The 16,639-nt window shown below is 39.5% G+C and overlaps 1 protein-coding gene and 1 long non-coding RNA gene across 7 annotated transcripts in view; one reads left to right on the top strand and one right to left on the bottom strand.

Annotated features, from left to right (window-relative positions):
* The window catches only part of LOC122983853 (F-BAR and double SH3 domains protein 2-like), a 77,527-nt gene that overhangs the window by 35,341 nt on the left and 25,547 nt on the right, over positions 1 to 16,639 (top strand). For all 5 annotated transcript variants that reach the window (XM_044354014.1, XM_044354019.1, XM_044354015.1 and 2 more), the window contains exons 4-8: positions 2,240 to 2,319; positions 2,851 to 2,995; positions 3,155 to 3,288; positions 4,803 to 4,857; positions 5,093 to 5,221. In XM_044354014.1, the coding sequence (XP_044209949.1) occupies positions 2,240 to 2,319; positions 2,851 to 2,995; positions 3,155 to 3,288; positions 4,803 to 4,857; positions 5,093 to 5,221 (543 nt within the window). The remainder of the gene's footprint in view (positions 1 to 2,239; positions 2,320 to 2,850; positions 2,996 to 3,154; positions 3,289 to 4,802; positions 4,858 to 5,092; positions 5,222 to 16,639) is intronic.
* Positions 11,008 to 16,178, bottom strand: LOC122983854. 2 transcript variants are annotated; one of them, XR_006403778.1, is made up of 5 exons: positions 15,625 to 16,178; positions 15,039 to 15,080; positions 14,660 to 14,763; positions 11,264 to 11,336; positions 11,008 to 11,153 (listed from the first exon to the last, which is right to left on the bottom strand). It is a non-coding gene; the product is annotated as an uncharacterized LOC122983854 (long non-coding RNA). The 2 variants fall into 2 exon arrangements; XR_006403777.1 differs by having other exon boundaries at positions 11,009 to 11,153; positions 14,660 to 14,760.

The following is a 16,639-nucleotide window of genomic DNA, read 5'->3' as shown; positions in this document are numbered from 1 at the left end:
GATAACAGGTCTGTCACTATTGACTCATCAAAGAGGTTTTAAGTTTGCTGGTATTAGAGAATGTTTGCAGCCATGAAGGTGGTACACGTCTTGTCCAACAGGGTCAACATTAAGTCATCTGGAGGCAGCATCGCTCCCAGTGCTGAATGTGACGACTTGTGAATATGCTGCTATCTGTGCTAACAAATCACAACAATCAGCTGGCAAGTCATAGTGCCCACTAGGGGACACTAATGAGGGGCTGATCCCAGATGTCCAGCTAGATCAAATCCAACCTATCTGGTGTTACTGTGCTGTTACATAAATGTGTCACTATCTATCACGTTTTGTAATTTTTACTGTGACTATAGTAGGGTTTTAGGTTTTATGTGTTAGGGATTTGAATCAGACAGGAGAGGTAAATTATTAGAAGGATTTGTGGTGTGGAAGTCAAGCTGTCAAATCAGTCCTCCTGTCAGCCTGCCAGCTCCTAGTCAGTAGCTGCCTCAGCTGTCAGTCACTGTCCTCAGTTAACCCCCCACCCACCCACCCACCCCCCACCCTATCCCCCCTCCACAAACATACACAGACACAAATACATATATTGTACTTACAAACACACATACACAAATGACGCATGTTTAGACAGCAGGAAGGCAATTAAATCCCAAGCAATTCTATTGCAATTTTAATGTTGTGTGTCTCTCTAGCTCTCTTTCTCACACACACACACACACACACACACACACACACACACACACACACACACACACACGCATTCTTCTTTCCTTTTTTCAAACAAATATGCACATACACAGTCTCACGGTCTTTCGTCATCACACCCACATCACTCTTCCCTAGAGTCAGGTAAAGACTGGCATTGGCCAACCACTCTTATTCTTCTAGAATGTGTTTAAAATGACTTCATAGCAATTATGACACAGTGTGACTCAAAGTAGCACTGACCTTTGCACTCAATTTAATCTACGACAAAATATTTACTCCACTGACTGCCAATTTACACAAACAGGAAAACTGCAGAGGTAATGGGGAGTGGTTTCAAGATTTCTACTTCTATGTAGAACAAGCTGGACTCTCCCCTTCCTCTGGAGGATTTAGCTGGTGGGTGCCAGGGTTCAGTGGGGCATTGTTTCCCACAGGACACAGGCCTGTATTTCAGCTGGAGGGAAATAAATTTAAGGTCCAGGGACCAAAAGAACAAGCTGCTTGATGTTTTGATAATGGCCTCATTCACCATCTGCGAAAGGTAAAAAGGGCAAGCTGAGAGAGAGATAGAAGGTGATTCATTGAAATATTTATAACGAGTGAAAGAGGGGTAGAAATTTAAAAATAAAGACAACCCAACGGCTTGATGACAGAGAGAGGGAGAGTGGAGAGAGGATTGAGATATGGGGAAATACATTTTAAATAGGCATGTGAGATTTATAGACATTAGAGCTGGAGAGTGAAGGATCGAAAGCTGAGAGCTGTTGATTGGGCGAAAGAGGAGGATCTATGTAGATCTGTTTGGGAGGGATAGAAGATTTGAAAAACGTGGCTTGCGGGAGTGTGTCCCTAAGCTCTTTTTTGTCCTGTTTTGGTCGTTGTAGTTGTTGTTCTAGTTCGTTAACAACTGTTTTATTAATGAGGATTTGCTCTCCCACCCCCCACACGTACATATACATACTGTACATTCACACAAATACACAGCGACACAAGGGAAGAGTGTCTGCTAGTTGCCGCTACTGACACAGTGACCCAGTCCAGAAGATGTAGGTTACCCTTTCTTGCAGCCCTTGCGTTTCTGCTCGTACTCGCAGGAGCTGACTGGGGATTCACTGTTGCTGACGATGAGGCGATTCAGTTAATAGTAGGATTGTTGGCTGAGTGCAAAAGTCAAGATTTTAGCTGTACAAATGAAAACAGCACACATGACGTGACCTAGCTTGAGTGACATCCAAACCAGCCATATTATAGCTAGTTGTTCGCAGTGGGTTACTGTACTAGTAAAGTCTTGACCTATATACAGTCTGCAGTGTAAAATACTTCAACTTAGTATCTATGTAAATCGTATTAAAGCATAAATCATCAAATATTATACACTTTAAATGTAGTACTGGTCAACAGTTCATCCACTGTTCTAAATCAGTGAATAAGGTGCATTAAACTGAAAAATGAAATAAATTCTAACTGTCGGCATTTTCCTAATTTGAAAACAGGGATTACTCTAATCATTCTCATTATTTTTTTGTGTTTTCAGGCTCTGCAGAAGTTAGCCAGTCAGTACTTGAAGAGGGACTGGCCTGGAATCAACCCTGATGACCAGAGAACAGACTACAGGTAGGTACATGTGTGTGTGTGTCTGTATGACTTAAAGAAATATACAGCCATATTTCCATAAAGTTAGAAACTAATGTTGGTTGCTGTTGCTGTGTTCTCACAATCTTTTCTGAATAGCTTGCACCTACAAACAGCTGCACAACTCAGATGAAATCCAAATACATAGTCTGTTGGCTTTTTCCAAGATTCTGTGGCACACAGCACTGAAATATAAAACTCCAAAGTGTTGTCACAAAAACCAGAGATGAAGAAATTAACTCAGTTCACTCACAGTTCACACTTTATGTTTGTTGGTTCTAGCAGATACAGCAACATCTCTACACTCACAGATGCCCCTTCTTGCTCTGATATAGTCGGGTATGCATGTGTTTCTCAGTCCCACAGTGGCTGCCACGCAGCGGTATAGGGAATTTAAAAATGTTGCCATTTTGCAGAAGAAGTTTATGAATTTCTAACTAATTGCTTTTTGGGGTAGTGTCCGTTACAGAACAGTAACAATACAGTGCTTCTGTGCTTCTTCTCTCTAATTAGAAATGTGTATGCAGTGTGGAGGTCCTACTTAGAAGGTACAGTGCAGGTGAGCCAGTCCAGGCTCAATGTGTGTGACAACTACAAGAGTCAGGTTTCAGAGCCTGCTAAGACTGTTAGACTCTACAAGGAACAGCAGCTCAAAAAGGTGAGTGGATACATGGACAGTGGGAGTTAGTCATATTTTCCTCAAGCAATCTTTGTTCTCTATCCCTCTCTGCAACATCGTTCTATGCACTCAGACTGAGTTAACGTGACTGACGTTGGTCGTCCTAGCTTCCCTATTTTCCCTTTTTTCTCTTCACAGACCATAGATCAGTTGAGTGGCATTCAGGCAGAGCTGCAGGAGTCGGTGAAGGAGTTGGCCAAAGCCAAGAAAAAATACTACGACTGCGAGCAGGTTGCCCACGCCGTACGAGAGAAAGCTGATATAGAGGCCAAGTAAGTTCACCCCGGCACCGAGCATGTGTGTGTTTGCAGGGATGTACGTAAATGTAGAAATGGGATGACTAAACAGATGGTCTCCATTGTCAGAAAGAATACCATTATGAAAACAGAGTTGGTTAACCTCACAGAGAGAGCCTATGTGTGCGTGAGAGAGAGATAGGGTGGGAAGCAGAAACATCATCTAAGTTGAAAGAAGCAATCAATTACACACAGTGTGTGTATTGTGTGTAAGAGAGAGTCAGACAAAAGTAAATACACACCCAAACAAGAGACCAAAACACCACAAGTGTTGAGTCTTAGTTTAGTAACATTGGTGAGTGCGGTTGTGTTGGTGTAAATTCAACCAATAAACTAAACTTAAATCAAGTGTGTAGATATTTAAAATTCAAATCTGCTCTTTTAAGGCAGACCAAAATATATCAGGATTTTAATGTGACATTAGTGTCTGATCATTTGCTTTTCATAACATAGTAAGCTCTCTTAAACAATAGACCACTGAATCGTAGAGAACTGGAGAATTCAACTTTTTAAAACTGTGCAATACCATAATTAGTACCAAAGTTTGATCCAGTGCTGATGAGTGCTTTTTCCTCCCAGCCTTTGGTATCAGTAGCTAGTAGACATTTTCACTTCATTGAATTCTTGGCTCTGGTTAGCGCCCACATCGATTGGCCAGTCAACTCTTTTTTGTTCTCTATCACTCAGTAGAAAGTCACAGCTAAAGGAATTGCTGCATTACTGCTGTGCCATTACGTGAGTGTGTGTGTGAGTGTGTGTGTGTGTGTGTATTACAGTGGAGAAAAATGGTGAGACATTAGTCATTGTCGGGCGCAAAGAACACACAGGAAGAAATTGTTGTGAATACAGAGGCACAGCACTCATTTTGTACCTTTAACACCTCTTGGCACATTTAACACGGTAACATCAGCAGAAACACATAGGCAAGCGACAGACATGCTCACACACTCCTAATGCATTTTGCATCTGTATGTGTGATGAGTTACGTTACATGCGGCCTGCATCTGTGCACATAAACACAGTAGAACAACAAAAAGAAGGCCACACATCACTTTATCAGACAGCCCTTTCTGATGTCACCATCAATAAATCCTGACGGCCGGATCAGGCTGAGATTTATTGCCACCAGGCTCTAGCCTGTTCAAGGTCAATTTATGATGCCTGCTCTGAATTTGAGGTTAGAGATCAGAGTTATTATTAAATAGGAATCCCTGGATCTTTGTCTTCTTTCTATCTTAATTCATTGTCAGTGTACACTTACTGTAATTAAATGTAAAATGATAGTCAAAAGAGGTGTCAAAAACATCGAATGTACACTTTTTTGTGTACATCTTGTGCGAGCACAGATTACTTTGTATTTATTTATTGAATTAAACCTGATAGTTTTGATACCAGTTGCAATTAAACAAAAACCTTGCAGTTTTAGATGTTGAAGATTATCCATCAAGATGAATTGCCCTAGCTTTCTCTGTTTTGTGTTTCTTTTTCAGGTCTAAACTGGGTCTATTTCAGTCAAGAATTAGTTTACAGAAAGCAAGTGTAAAGGTAAGAGGGCTCCTACACAAAGACATGCACACACAAACACAACATAATCGCTCCCAGAGTTTTCAAGTAGACTCTTTTAAACCATGATACAAAAACAAAAATGTGTTGTTGTATCATGTTACACCTTTAATGAGCCAAGAATCCAAGAAGGGACTAATTCTTTCCACTTAGAAAACCTTAAGGCTCCAGTCTGTTACTGTAATGCAGTATTGGAATGTTGTCTCTTTCTTTTCAGTTGAAAGCTAAGAGAAGTGACTGTAACTCGAAGGCAACACAGGCCAGGAATGACTACTTGCTAACGCTAGCTGCTGCCAACGCTCACCACGACCGCTACTACCATACAGATCTACTGCACTGCATACAGGTATTTATAAAAAGAACTGAAAGGGGTTTGAGAGAATCCACCTAAAATCCAGATTCCACAAGTCCTTTCCATGAACTTGGGTATTTTAGTAAAACAGTAAATTTGTACAAAATAGAAACCAGGCCACTGAAACAGTAGTTTTGTAATGCCATAGGGACTTTTTTTTTCACTTCACGTTCTGGCTTAAGAATCTCACGCACTGATAATACCCAGAGGGATTTTCCAGGAATGGAGACACATTTTTTGGGTCCTAGAATTCAAAGTGGGGAACTACTTTGAATTGAAGCTCAATTTAGGATAAAATGTCTTCCTTTTGTCAGTGCACACAGTCTGACTCCCTTTCAGTATCAGTGAAGTAGTTGAAGGGGAAAAAATCATGCATAAAAAGTGATGATTTCACAGTTTTGAGTCTTCAAAGAGCCATAAAGTTCTTTGGATTTATGATTTGCGAGGGGCTTATTTGAAGAAAAAACCCTGCAAAATGAGCCATCCTGATGTGTGCTCTTACCAAATGATCGGTAGGCATGAAATTGTAAGTTGTTGACTGAACTGCACCAAGAGCAAAAGGAATAATCAGAGAGCTGTAGGGGAAGTTTATCATTTTCAATACTGTTAGCATATCGGAAAGGCTTCATGCAAATGAAGCTGCTGCGTTCTCAACTTTGGGTTGAAATAAGAAATGAATCAGATACTATTTTGGGTTTCATAATCACATCTGACACATATGATGTACAACTGTGCATGACCGTGAACTTTCTGAGCTTGATGTGGAGAGAAGGTACCTAGAAATACAGTAATTTTGTGGTTTGAGACTTTGATTCTGATGTGTTTGTCTTCTGATTATATGGTTGTGGGATGCAGACAGGGCTGCACTAACATTTCAACTAATTATTTTCATCATTGATTAATGTGCTGATTATTTTCTTGATTCATTGATTGATCGTTATGTCTATAAAACGTCAAAAGACTGTAAAAAATACAGGCTAGAATTTCTTAGAGCCCATGGTAATGTCTTCAAATGTCTTGTCTGATCAACAGTCCAAGATCCAAAGAAATTCACTTAGTATTTTGTATGTTGTATAAAGCATCACATTTAAGAAGCTGGAACCAGCAAATAGTTGTCATTTTTCTGAAAAAAAATGACTAAAACAATTATTCAGTTATCAAAATAATTACCAATTAATTCTCTGTCGATCAACTGATTGATTAATTGACTAATCGTTGCAGCTCCACATGTAGGTTTAGCAATTTTATTGAGTTACTCATTTGTAAGTCAGCTATATCCCCATCGCTGTAAGTAATCATGTTTACTTAAATTTGGTTACTTGAAGTTTAAGTTGTGATACAGAAGCAAATTTGTTGTCACCCCCTCTATTTTTTCACTGTTAGCTATGCTGCTGCTTGTTTGTAGAAACACAAAGTTCCATCTGGTACTACATGACCTTTCTGGTGCACGCACAAAGTCAAAACACAGCAAGAAATCCGACTAAAATATCTACTCTCCAGTGTAGTTTACAAGATAAGAAATCCAGGTCTGCTGATCAGCTCGCGTTCACTGAACAAAGATAATCCAGTTAAACTGCAACAATTGTGATACTGGGAGTATTGCCTTCATCTGGTAGCAATCTAATTATTAGGCATGCACACAGACAGACACACACACACACACACACACACACACACACACACACACTTGTACACAGACAGACACACCTCAGCTGCTGTGTGTTTAACAACTTAAACAGCTAAGTGAGGGTGATGTCATCTTTTTAAATACATGTTTAAAGACATGTTTGTGTGACACACACATGTACATGCAGACAGACGTCACATGTGCGGTGTTTTCTTTAAGATGACAGACATCAGCCTCAGGATTGACTCTGATTAGGCAGTTAAAACACACACACACACCTACACAGGGTGACTTTGCATCTGTAATGTTGCTACTTTTATTTTTCTTTTGTTTGTCTGTCCACAAGTTAAGTTGTATGTATTCAGTTAGAAAATTCTAAGTGAAGCTCTTTAATATTTCTATCTGTGTCTATTCTTCTACTTTTTTGCCTTCTTTTTTTTTGCTTTTTTTGCTCTTCATGTAATTTCTTTCCCTCGCTATTTTCAGCTTCCCTTCCCTCTATGTTTCTGTCTCTCCTTTCTGTTTCCCCTTCTCCCTCTCTCTCACATACTCTGCCTAAGGCGTTCATGAGCATCTATACTATGAGGCCATCCTGAATAATACATCCTTAGCTCCTTGTGACAGAAGGACAAGACTGCAGGGAAATATGCACATACACAAATACATGCACGCAAACACACACGGAGAATAAAGGACAGTGCTAGAGGAGACCAATCTGCTCATCCTTTCCGTCTCCCTGCGCTGCAGGTTTACTCGTAGTGTTTACAGGTCTTGAAAGTGAGTGATAACAACACTCCAAAAAGAGGGAGTGAAATCTGCATCACTAGAAAGAACCTGTTCCTTTCACAGCCCAGGACATTTTTTTGTGACATGGAGAAACACAGTCCAGAAAGCAGCATCAATGGCGGACATAACACTTGCAACCAAACAATATATGCATTACCACATCAGCAAAAGTACAGGTAGTGGAAATTCATCAACCCCCTTTAGCTAGCTAGTTAGCTTGAGACTTTTTCTACCTTAAGTTTGATCTTATGTCAAACTTTACAGAAGAAGATAATGAACTGAATCTGAAAAGATGACTAAAAGATAATTTATTTTTATGTGGATGAGGGATGAGGAGACTTTTAGTTTAGATCTGAAGTTATCTTCATAAATACTGACTGTGCTGACTGAGGCTGCAACAGTAACATACATCTTACACTGAGTGCTACTGTCCTTGTCAATGCGACAGCTGTAGTGAAAGGGCAGCGGGAGAACAGACTGCTCCACATCTCCCTCTGCTGTTGGCAATTGACACCGTTATTACTGTCCATCTTTAAATTCCCCTGCTAGACACACACACACACACACACACACACACACACTTAAACTTACACCTCTGCTCCACTGTCTGGTTCGCTGTGCTGTGCTTATTGTTCAGGCTGATGCAGTCATTCAGCCCAAACACACACGCAAAAACACACACACCCACTGACTATGATATGGGGCTTTTTCTGGAAGCTGAGTCACTCCGTTTCAACACTACCGTAAATGGATTAAAGAAGGAGGGGAGGAAGAGAGAAGAAGAAAGGAGGAGGAGGAAATGAGAAGAATGATAAGGGAACATTTAGAAAGAAGTCGGCCAACAACCCACCCATAATGACATAATTTCCTTGTCAGTATCCCATTGTTGTATAAGTATGTTTTGTATGTGTGTGTGTTTGTGTGTGTGTGTGTGTGTGTGTGTGTGCAATTGTGCACATGCTATATTTGTGGGATTTATGCGCATATGAAAATGCATTTTTTGTTTGTCTGTGTAAGTAAAAGACAGTATAGATGTTTGTAGACTTGGCCTACAGTAAAACACCCCCTGGCCAGCACAGAGTGTATGTAGATTCCTGAGAGTGTGAGCTTTTATAAAGTACTTTGGCCAAAAGAGAGTATGCACGTCTGAGTACTTTAGAGAGTGTGTGAGTGTGTGTGTGTGTGTGTGTGTGTGTGTGTGTGTGTCTGCGGTCTCTGTGTTTTGTTGAATTGGAATCTGAACCCCTTCACCTTTCCCTGCAGCTGTGAGAACGCTATCCAGAGAACACTTTATGCACACACACACACACACACACACACACACATTTTTCTGTCTGTTTCTCTTTCTTGCGCTCACCCACTAATACCTTTTATACCCTTTAAAATCCTTACTCTTCCTCTCTTGCCTCCTCTCCTCCTCCTCTCCATTAGCTTCTCTTTCTCTCGTTCTGTCTCTCTCTCTCTCTTTCCTCTCTGTCTGATCTGTTTGGCAGTGTGGCCTATACAGCTTGGCAGTGCCACCCCAGCTCCACATAGAAAGGCTGTTCATTTGGACTGCGTACTTCATTAAAATGTCTTTATATCAGAGCATCAGAACCTCTAATGATAACAGCTGTCAAATGATAACATCTGCTGGGTTTCCGTCCTTCCTTTGACTTTCTGCCACCTCACTCTTGCCTTTACATTGTTTGTCTCTCTTTCTTTCTCCATTCATTTATGTATTTGAAGTCATGAAAATGTGTACTCGGGTGGTGACAGTGCCAGGCCAGTGGTGTATGATTGTGTGTGTGTGTGTAACAATATATCGATTGCTATTTACATATAGTTAAACTTTATTTAAATTGCACACATTTCAAAATAAATATCTTATTTCCATGGATCTGGTACTTAATGTATATCTTCACAGTAATGCACGTTTGATGAAATTAACAGCAATAATGTGGTACTTGCTGTAAGCAAATTCTCTCAGAAACATCTGCTTTGAAAGATAAAGCACAAGTGTTTTCAATCACTCTGGCTGATTGATTGATTGCTTGAATTACGTGATATCACAAAATATCACAAAATACTAGAATAATAACAGGGTAAATTGTTCCACCCTTAAGGTGAAGTCAGACCGGATTCTGGCTGGCTTAATTTAGGGCCTCCCTATAAACTTGTTATTTCACCCGGGCACGGTGCCTTACGACCTGCGTCACACACAGTGTTGTGTGCCTGATGCATGTTCTTGTCGGCTTGCATTGGGTCGTCTTGTCACTTTTTGGATAAGATAGCAAAACTATATCCTAAAAAGTTGTTTATGAACAACCTAATGTTTGCCTTAACCCCAAGATTAAACCTACAGGAGACCTCACACCTAACTGTAATTTTAAACAGAGATGATTTTTAATTTTTTTGTGATCATCAATTTACAAAGATACACATAGATTTTTGCTCCTTATACTGCTGGCACGGCTGCAAGCGCCACCGTAATTTTCAAATGACTTTTACCTGACTGTTGATAAATTCTCAAATTGACCATCATAACGTTATACTGGAAAATAGGTACAACTAAATAGGGCTAAAATATAGTGACATTTAGATGGACAAAATTATGTCCAACAACAAAAATCTACTCAGATGGGGGATCTGTATTCTGATATCAATGTAGTATCTTACATCAATAGACAGGCTTACGAGGCAGCTTATCAATTTCCATATACATAGGTGTGTGACCAAATATACAAATTATAGGAAAAAATGAATAGCTAACTCTGTATGCCTTCATACTTGACATGCATCAAATAAACTGATTTTATATTGTATGCGTGTATGTGTAGTTTGCCTAATTTTCCAAGCTTTAGAAATAAAACACTTTGCCACTCAGTCCAAGTTCTCATTTTCAACGAATCAAAATAGTTCAGGATTTTTGCTCTGCATTCTTACAAAGGTGCATGCAGGTTATCATATAGAGTAGCCTACAATAAAAATAAGTGCAATTTATTTCCATCATGTCCCAGGTCACAGACCAAGTACACGCCACCTTCCTCACTTATTGCCAGGGGTAGGATACCTCTTGTCAGGGGTTCCACACCAAAAGGTTTCTGTTCTATCTATTTTAGGGTCCCTAACATGGAAAAGTTTGGGAACTCCTCACCAAACTACATTTCAGTTGGTGCAATCATGCAATTGTGTATGTTGCAACTCCTTGGGTCTCATAATTTGGTTATATTAGTGTTAATCATAACATGTCATTAAAAATAACTGAGGGCCCTATCTTACTTCAAGATGCTCAGCCCATACAGGCTTACAAGGCACACACAAGAATTATTTCCATGTACACAAATGCATGACCAAATATACAGATTATAGGAATACTTTAATAGAATATTATGTATACATTCATATATACACAGACATACATCTGCACAATTAACTGTTCATATATGACACACATCTCCACACATAACCTAGCTCATATTGAAGTGTAAGCTCATGTATGTTTCTCTCATACTGCTGCAGCATTTCACCCATCTGTGAGATAAAACAAAAATACAATCCATTAATTGAATAAAAAAACAAGAAAGCCAAAAATGCAGGTGGCACAATGTTATAGTAACACAACAATCCACTACAGACTTTACCAGCGTGTTGACAGATGTAGGACTGACATAGATTTCGGCACATTTTGGAAAGGATCAGATTCACATCCTTGGGCTGCAAGACGAGAGAGGAAACATCTGTGTCACAACACAATTCTACGCTAGATATTTTCTTCCCTGTTTTTTCCCACTGTGTACAGCCTCACTGAAATTAATACAAAAGGCTAATCATGTTTTGCGTTTTATCGAATATTGCAAGCAGAAAAATTACAACATTCCCTGGTTTCACTTCCATTTTTTGGTTTGTTTTGCCCTTAGTTTATTAAGTGGCAGAGCCCAAAGAACTTCACAGTCATTTCTGAACATAACTATTTCATGTTGTTTATTTAGCACGAAGCTGTTTTCTCTCCGGCACTGTGTTATGAAGGATTTTCTGAGATTCATCAGTGCTTCAGTTGATCTTTCGAAAGTCAGGTCTTCACATGAATATGAATCACAGGTTAACTTCTTCAGTTCCTCTCTGAATGCAAGTTTTGAAGATTTGATGCACCGTGGCATGTTGTCCTTTGCGCTGTGTCTGTCCATGATGTTCTCTTTTTCTCCCTCTCTTCACCCATCCACCATGCTCTCTCCCCCTCCTCTGTATCCATCCACTATCCTCTCTTCTATCTTCAAGGGTGTTTAGATAAAGATATGGAGACTGTGTATATGTTGGAAGGAGAGAATCCCATGAGTGCTTGGTGCAGTTAGAAATGGCAAACATGTGTTTGCAGGGTAGGAAAGACTCCTGAAATGCTCCCTACTCACACGATGGCCCTCTGAGGTCCACAGAGTAAAAGATGTGAGATTGCTCACTCCTGACTAATCATGCACCATCATCTCTGACCACAATATCCTGGGTGCTGGAATGGGAAGCAGAACCGATGCTCTTCAGACAGTGCAGGTCCACATTTCTTGGCCGGTTTTGTAGGAAGACTGGTAAATCCTTATTGTAGCCTTTGTGGCTTGTTGTATATCTATAATTCAACCTCTCATAATCTTTAATTTTTTCAGGAATGAATTCTCTAACAATAGTCTCAACTAAAGATTAAAGTGTCTGAGATTTTCAGGTAAAAAGCCTTGAGATTTTTGTTAGTGGTTTTGACACCATTGTTGGTGATCACTGAAATATTAAATGCCTCAGGAGTGTAAGCTCTGCACCATTTCTGAAAAGGAACCAGAAAAAAAGATTATAATTCTGTCTAATAATTAGATATCCCCAAAGACACCCTCCCATCCCTGAAACATTTAAACACAGCTTACACATTTCTCCAGAAAAATCCACAACCTGGTTTGATAGCAAGGGATAGATACAGTTGCTGTGTATTGTAAAAAGTTGAGTCTTAAAAATGAGAAGAATCTAGGCAACATCCTTTGAAATGTTGTCTCAGCAGTAGGGCCTAAATGTCAGATTTTGGAGTGATAAACCAACAATAAATTTCATCTTTCAAAATGTTTGTCACATCCCAAAATGTTTGTCAAAAATGACAAAATACTTACATCGCACACACAGACATGCTGCTGCAGTTCTGCGAGGCAGCCGTCAAGTAACCGGTGTAAGATGAAGGCTTTGTGCCAAAACGTGTGAGTGTTTATTTTTGTAATGTGTGTCTAAATAAACATGTGATATGTGAGTATCTAGTCATTTTTGACAAACATTTTGGGATGTGCTACCTTTTACTTTTTTTGAATATGCTCATCGGATGGCTTTGGTGCAGCACTTCAGCACTAATTTTCACAGAAAATTATGTTGTTGAAGTGCAACCCTTTCCTCTGCAAAAAATTTCATCCATTAGCCTAGTTAATACTAACATGTTGATAATGTTGCCTCTTTAGTAGAAATCCATCTTTGTTAAACGTATGTCCTCAGTTTTCCGTTGTCTACACTCCCCGAATGTCCCTATTGCTACCAAACAGCTCTCCTCTGTCTGGACCCAAACAGTTCTTTCTGTTTCCTGCCTGCAAGCTTGTGCTTTCCTACAGTCACAATCATTATTTGGTCGTTTAGTCAGTATTCCACTGTTTTCATTACATCTACATAAAGAAAGACATGTTTAACTCAGGATTCCTACACATTTACCACTTAAAAATTTCATACTTTTTCTAGATCTTAAGTTTTTGACGGTATGTGAAGACTTTGGTTAGTGTTCAATAAGACCTGATAATGGCTCTGAAATATCACTATCAGCTGGACCATATCACTTTACAGCTATAGATTATTCTTCACATCAACAATTAACACAGAATGAAAAGGTCCATAATTCTCTCTCTCTCTCTCTATCTATCTCTCTCTTCTGTGTGTGTGTTTGTGTGGATGTGTGGACTTGGTGCCAAAACTCACCATCTTTAGTCCACTTGAGCCAGGCCCGTTCTCTGTGGAATGCACAGATGTGTGTCTCTGCTGTTGGAAACACTTGGGCAAGTGCCTGCATCTCTTGCTCGCTGTAATCCGCCATGAAGTACCTTGGTATCCACTCAGGGTTCCTCGTCTTCAAGAGGTTCAGTGCTTCTGTGATTGACTTGGAGGTTTTGTTCTTACCTATAAGTTCTGAAACGGTTTTGTAGCAGACGTTTGCTCATACCACCAAAAAAAAGAAGCATGGAATATTTAGAAGTAAGTTGCATCCAATAGAACCATGTCTCCATATCTCTGCAGGGGCCTGATCTCTTATGCATGTTGGTGAATGAAGAGAAACTGATGAGAAGTTATGTCATCTTGTACCTTAGTGCACTTCCTAAAGAAGAAGCAATTCCCATCATCTTCCTCCTTCCATTTTGCCACTCTCCTCTCCTTTTCCTGGTCAAGAGCAGAGTAACTACCTGCCAATACCATGTGGATATAGTTCTGATTTGTAGTGTTAGATGGGAAGTGGGACTGGTTTTCTTTATGGTGTTTGCGCAAGTCATGCACACACAGGTCTGTCAACACTTATTGCTTCAAGGCTCTTTTCACAAATGTGACAGACGTTATTCCCAGTCCTACCAACCCCTGGATTTCACTTAAGGGTGGATATGTCTTGAATAGCAACATCGTGAATCATTGGTGTGGTTTTGGTTAACTTCCACCAGTGGAATTTTGACATGGATAAATTTTGAGGTTGGTGGGTTTGTTTGGGCCAATTTTTGTATTAGCCTTCTCATGGCATCTTCTTTTCTGGCTCTGGAGGCATCTCCTTTGACACTAAATGTGTCACACCTAAAATAATTTAAAAACAAAAGTTTTGCAAAACATCCACGTTACCATGCTTACTCTTACAGTGCATTGGAAAGATTAAGCCCTGTGCTCCAATAATTCACAGTAGAAAGATAAGCCTGTTATACAAAAGTAGAGCCTCATCGTTTCAGTTTTGCGGAAATCAAATACGGAATCAGGCTTTAAAAATAAAACTAAAAACTCACCTCTTTAAATGCTGAATAAACAGTTTTGCTGCACAGTCCAATTTCTTCCTTCTCTGGACATGGAACCTCTTTTTGGTATATACATGTTCCAGAGAATGCTCCTGCTAGGCAAGATAGTCAATGATTGGCGCAGCCGTACAAACTTAGATTTGCAAAATTAATCATAAACCTGTAGATTTGAGTCTCTGATCAGATATCAAAGTATTTAAATTCAAAAGATCATTATTCAATAGCTGTACTATATCTATTATATTGTTTGCCAATGTACCTTAGCTGTAGAAGGTCTTCTACAAGGTGCTTTGTCATGTTGGCAGGTCAAAATGACTCTCTTTGTAACACAAAGGTGGGTATCTCTATTCTGGAGTAGTCCTCCACTTACCAAAGCTGTCTCAGTTTGCTGCAGTCTTTCAAGTTGTTAGACCTAGGATTATAAGAAAGGGCCATATGAAGGCACCAAGGATAGATGTATAAAATGTAAACCCAAAGAACAAAGATTTACATTACTGTCCTGTCACGCTGTGATTTTACTTGACTCATTCTCACTCTCACTCACACACACATAACTCAACTCTCATACACTCATTCGCTGATTGTAAATCGAACAGCTAAAAATAAGGTGTGATTCACTTTAAATTTGTTGGCAAACTGGTGATGTTAGGGTTATATAATTTAACATTAGGGTTAACCAATTTAACATTAACAATAGACTAGGGTAACTTAATTTTTTATAGCTCCACAGGGCAAACATTACCAAGTTCTCCACATGTGACACTTGTTTACAAAGGAAACCTGTTCACATAAAGTTAGCTTGTTAATAATTAGCTAACATTAGCTAGCCAGTAAATTTCATCTAATATTTTCATGGCACATGACATGGGACACATATTACGTCATGTTAGCATGACTGGATAGTGCAAATTAAAAGATGTAACCTACATTATTTGTACAAAACTAACATTACTCACCCTCCATCGTGGGAAAACTCATGAGCGTGTACTCAGAACATGGGCTGAGACAGGCACAGAGCTTGCTGAAGTGTGCACTGCTATGTCCTGCAAAACCATGCCCATCCGGGTGAAGTACCAAGCTTTTAGGGAGTTTCCCTAATTTTACTTGCTGGACAGGAAATACCATAGGTAGAGATGGAAGCTAGCATGGCTAGCGGGCTAACGACAGCAGTCCACAAAGTTGTAAATGATCAAATCTTATCACATGTTTTACTGTCATTAATCTTCGTTACTGTACAGATTGCTGCTTGTATTATCTCACCATGCGGATACAAAACAAGAATAGAAAAAAATCATCACTGAGAGTATTCAATCCCACTCTCTCAAACTTGCTGGATATTGAGAACGACTTTGCCTGTCAATCAGATTGAACTCTGCGGGAAGATGTGGGGTCAATTCACAAATAATTGGTGAGCGAAATACAGTCTGCACCCTAATAAGTGCAACAAAACTAACAGGAAAGTGGGGAAGACGTCAATCAATGGTTGCACATATCCACACAGTCCTGAGAGGTCTAATCAGGCAACATAAGTGAAAACACCTGTGTGGGTGGACTTATGGATGTGTATGGGCTTGTCATCTATTGTGACACTCACAATTTAAGTGTTTTTTGATTGTTGATATTGTGCAAAGTTTGGGCAATTTGCCAAATGACACATACTGCAAAAGCTAGTTTCATTGGAATTCATATTTATGCATTAGAAGATTATATGTTGTGTGAGGCTGTTGTGTCTCTTCCCAAAATATATTCATGACTATGTAAATTGAAAATATGTAAAATAGTAATTTTTATTGCAAATGGAGTAAAGATTCACTCATCACCCTAGTTCAGGGGAAACAATGCTGAAACTTTTTTTCTGAGAAGTACTGCATACCCATGTTCATGTTCAGAACTTGCCTGCACCAGTTAAACCAATAAATTATTGCTGAAGGTAAAGTGTTCCTCCAGGCTCAAAAACAACAAAGACACAAA

This window comes from Thunnus albacares, chromosome 6 (assembly GCF_914725855.1).
Source record: "Thunnus albacares chromosome 6, fThuAlb1.1, whole genome shotgun sequence".
NCBI classification, from domain to species: Eukaryota; Metazoa; Chordata; class Actinopteri; order Scombriformes; family Scombridae; genus Thunnus; species Thunnus albacares.
This window is presented reverse-complemented; position numbering and strand designations above follow the sequence as displayed.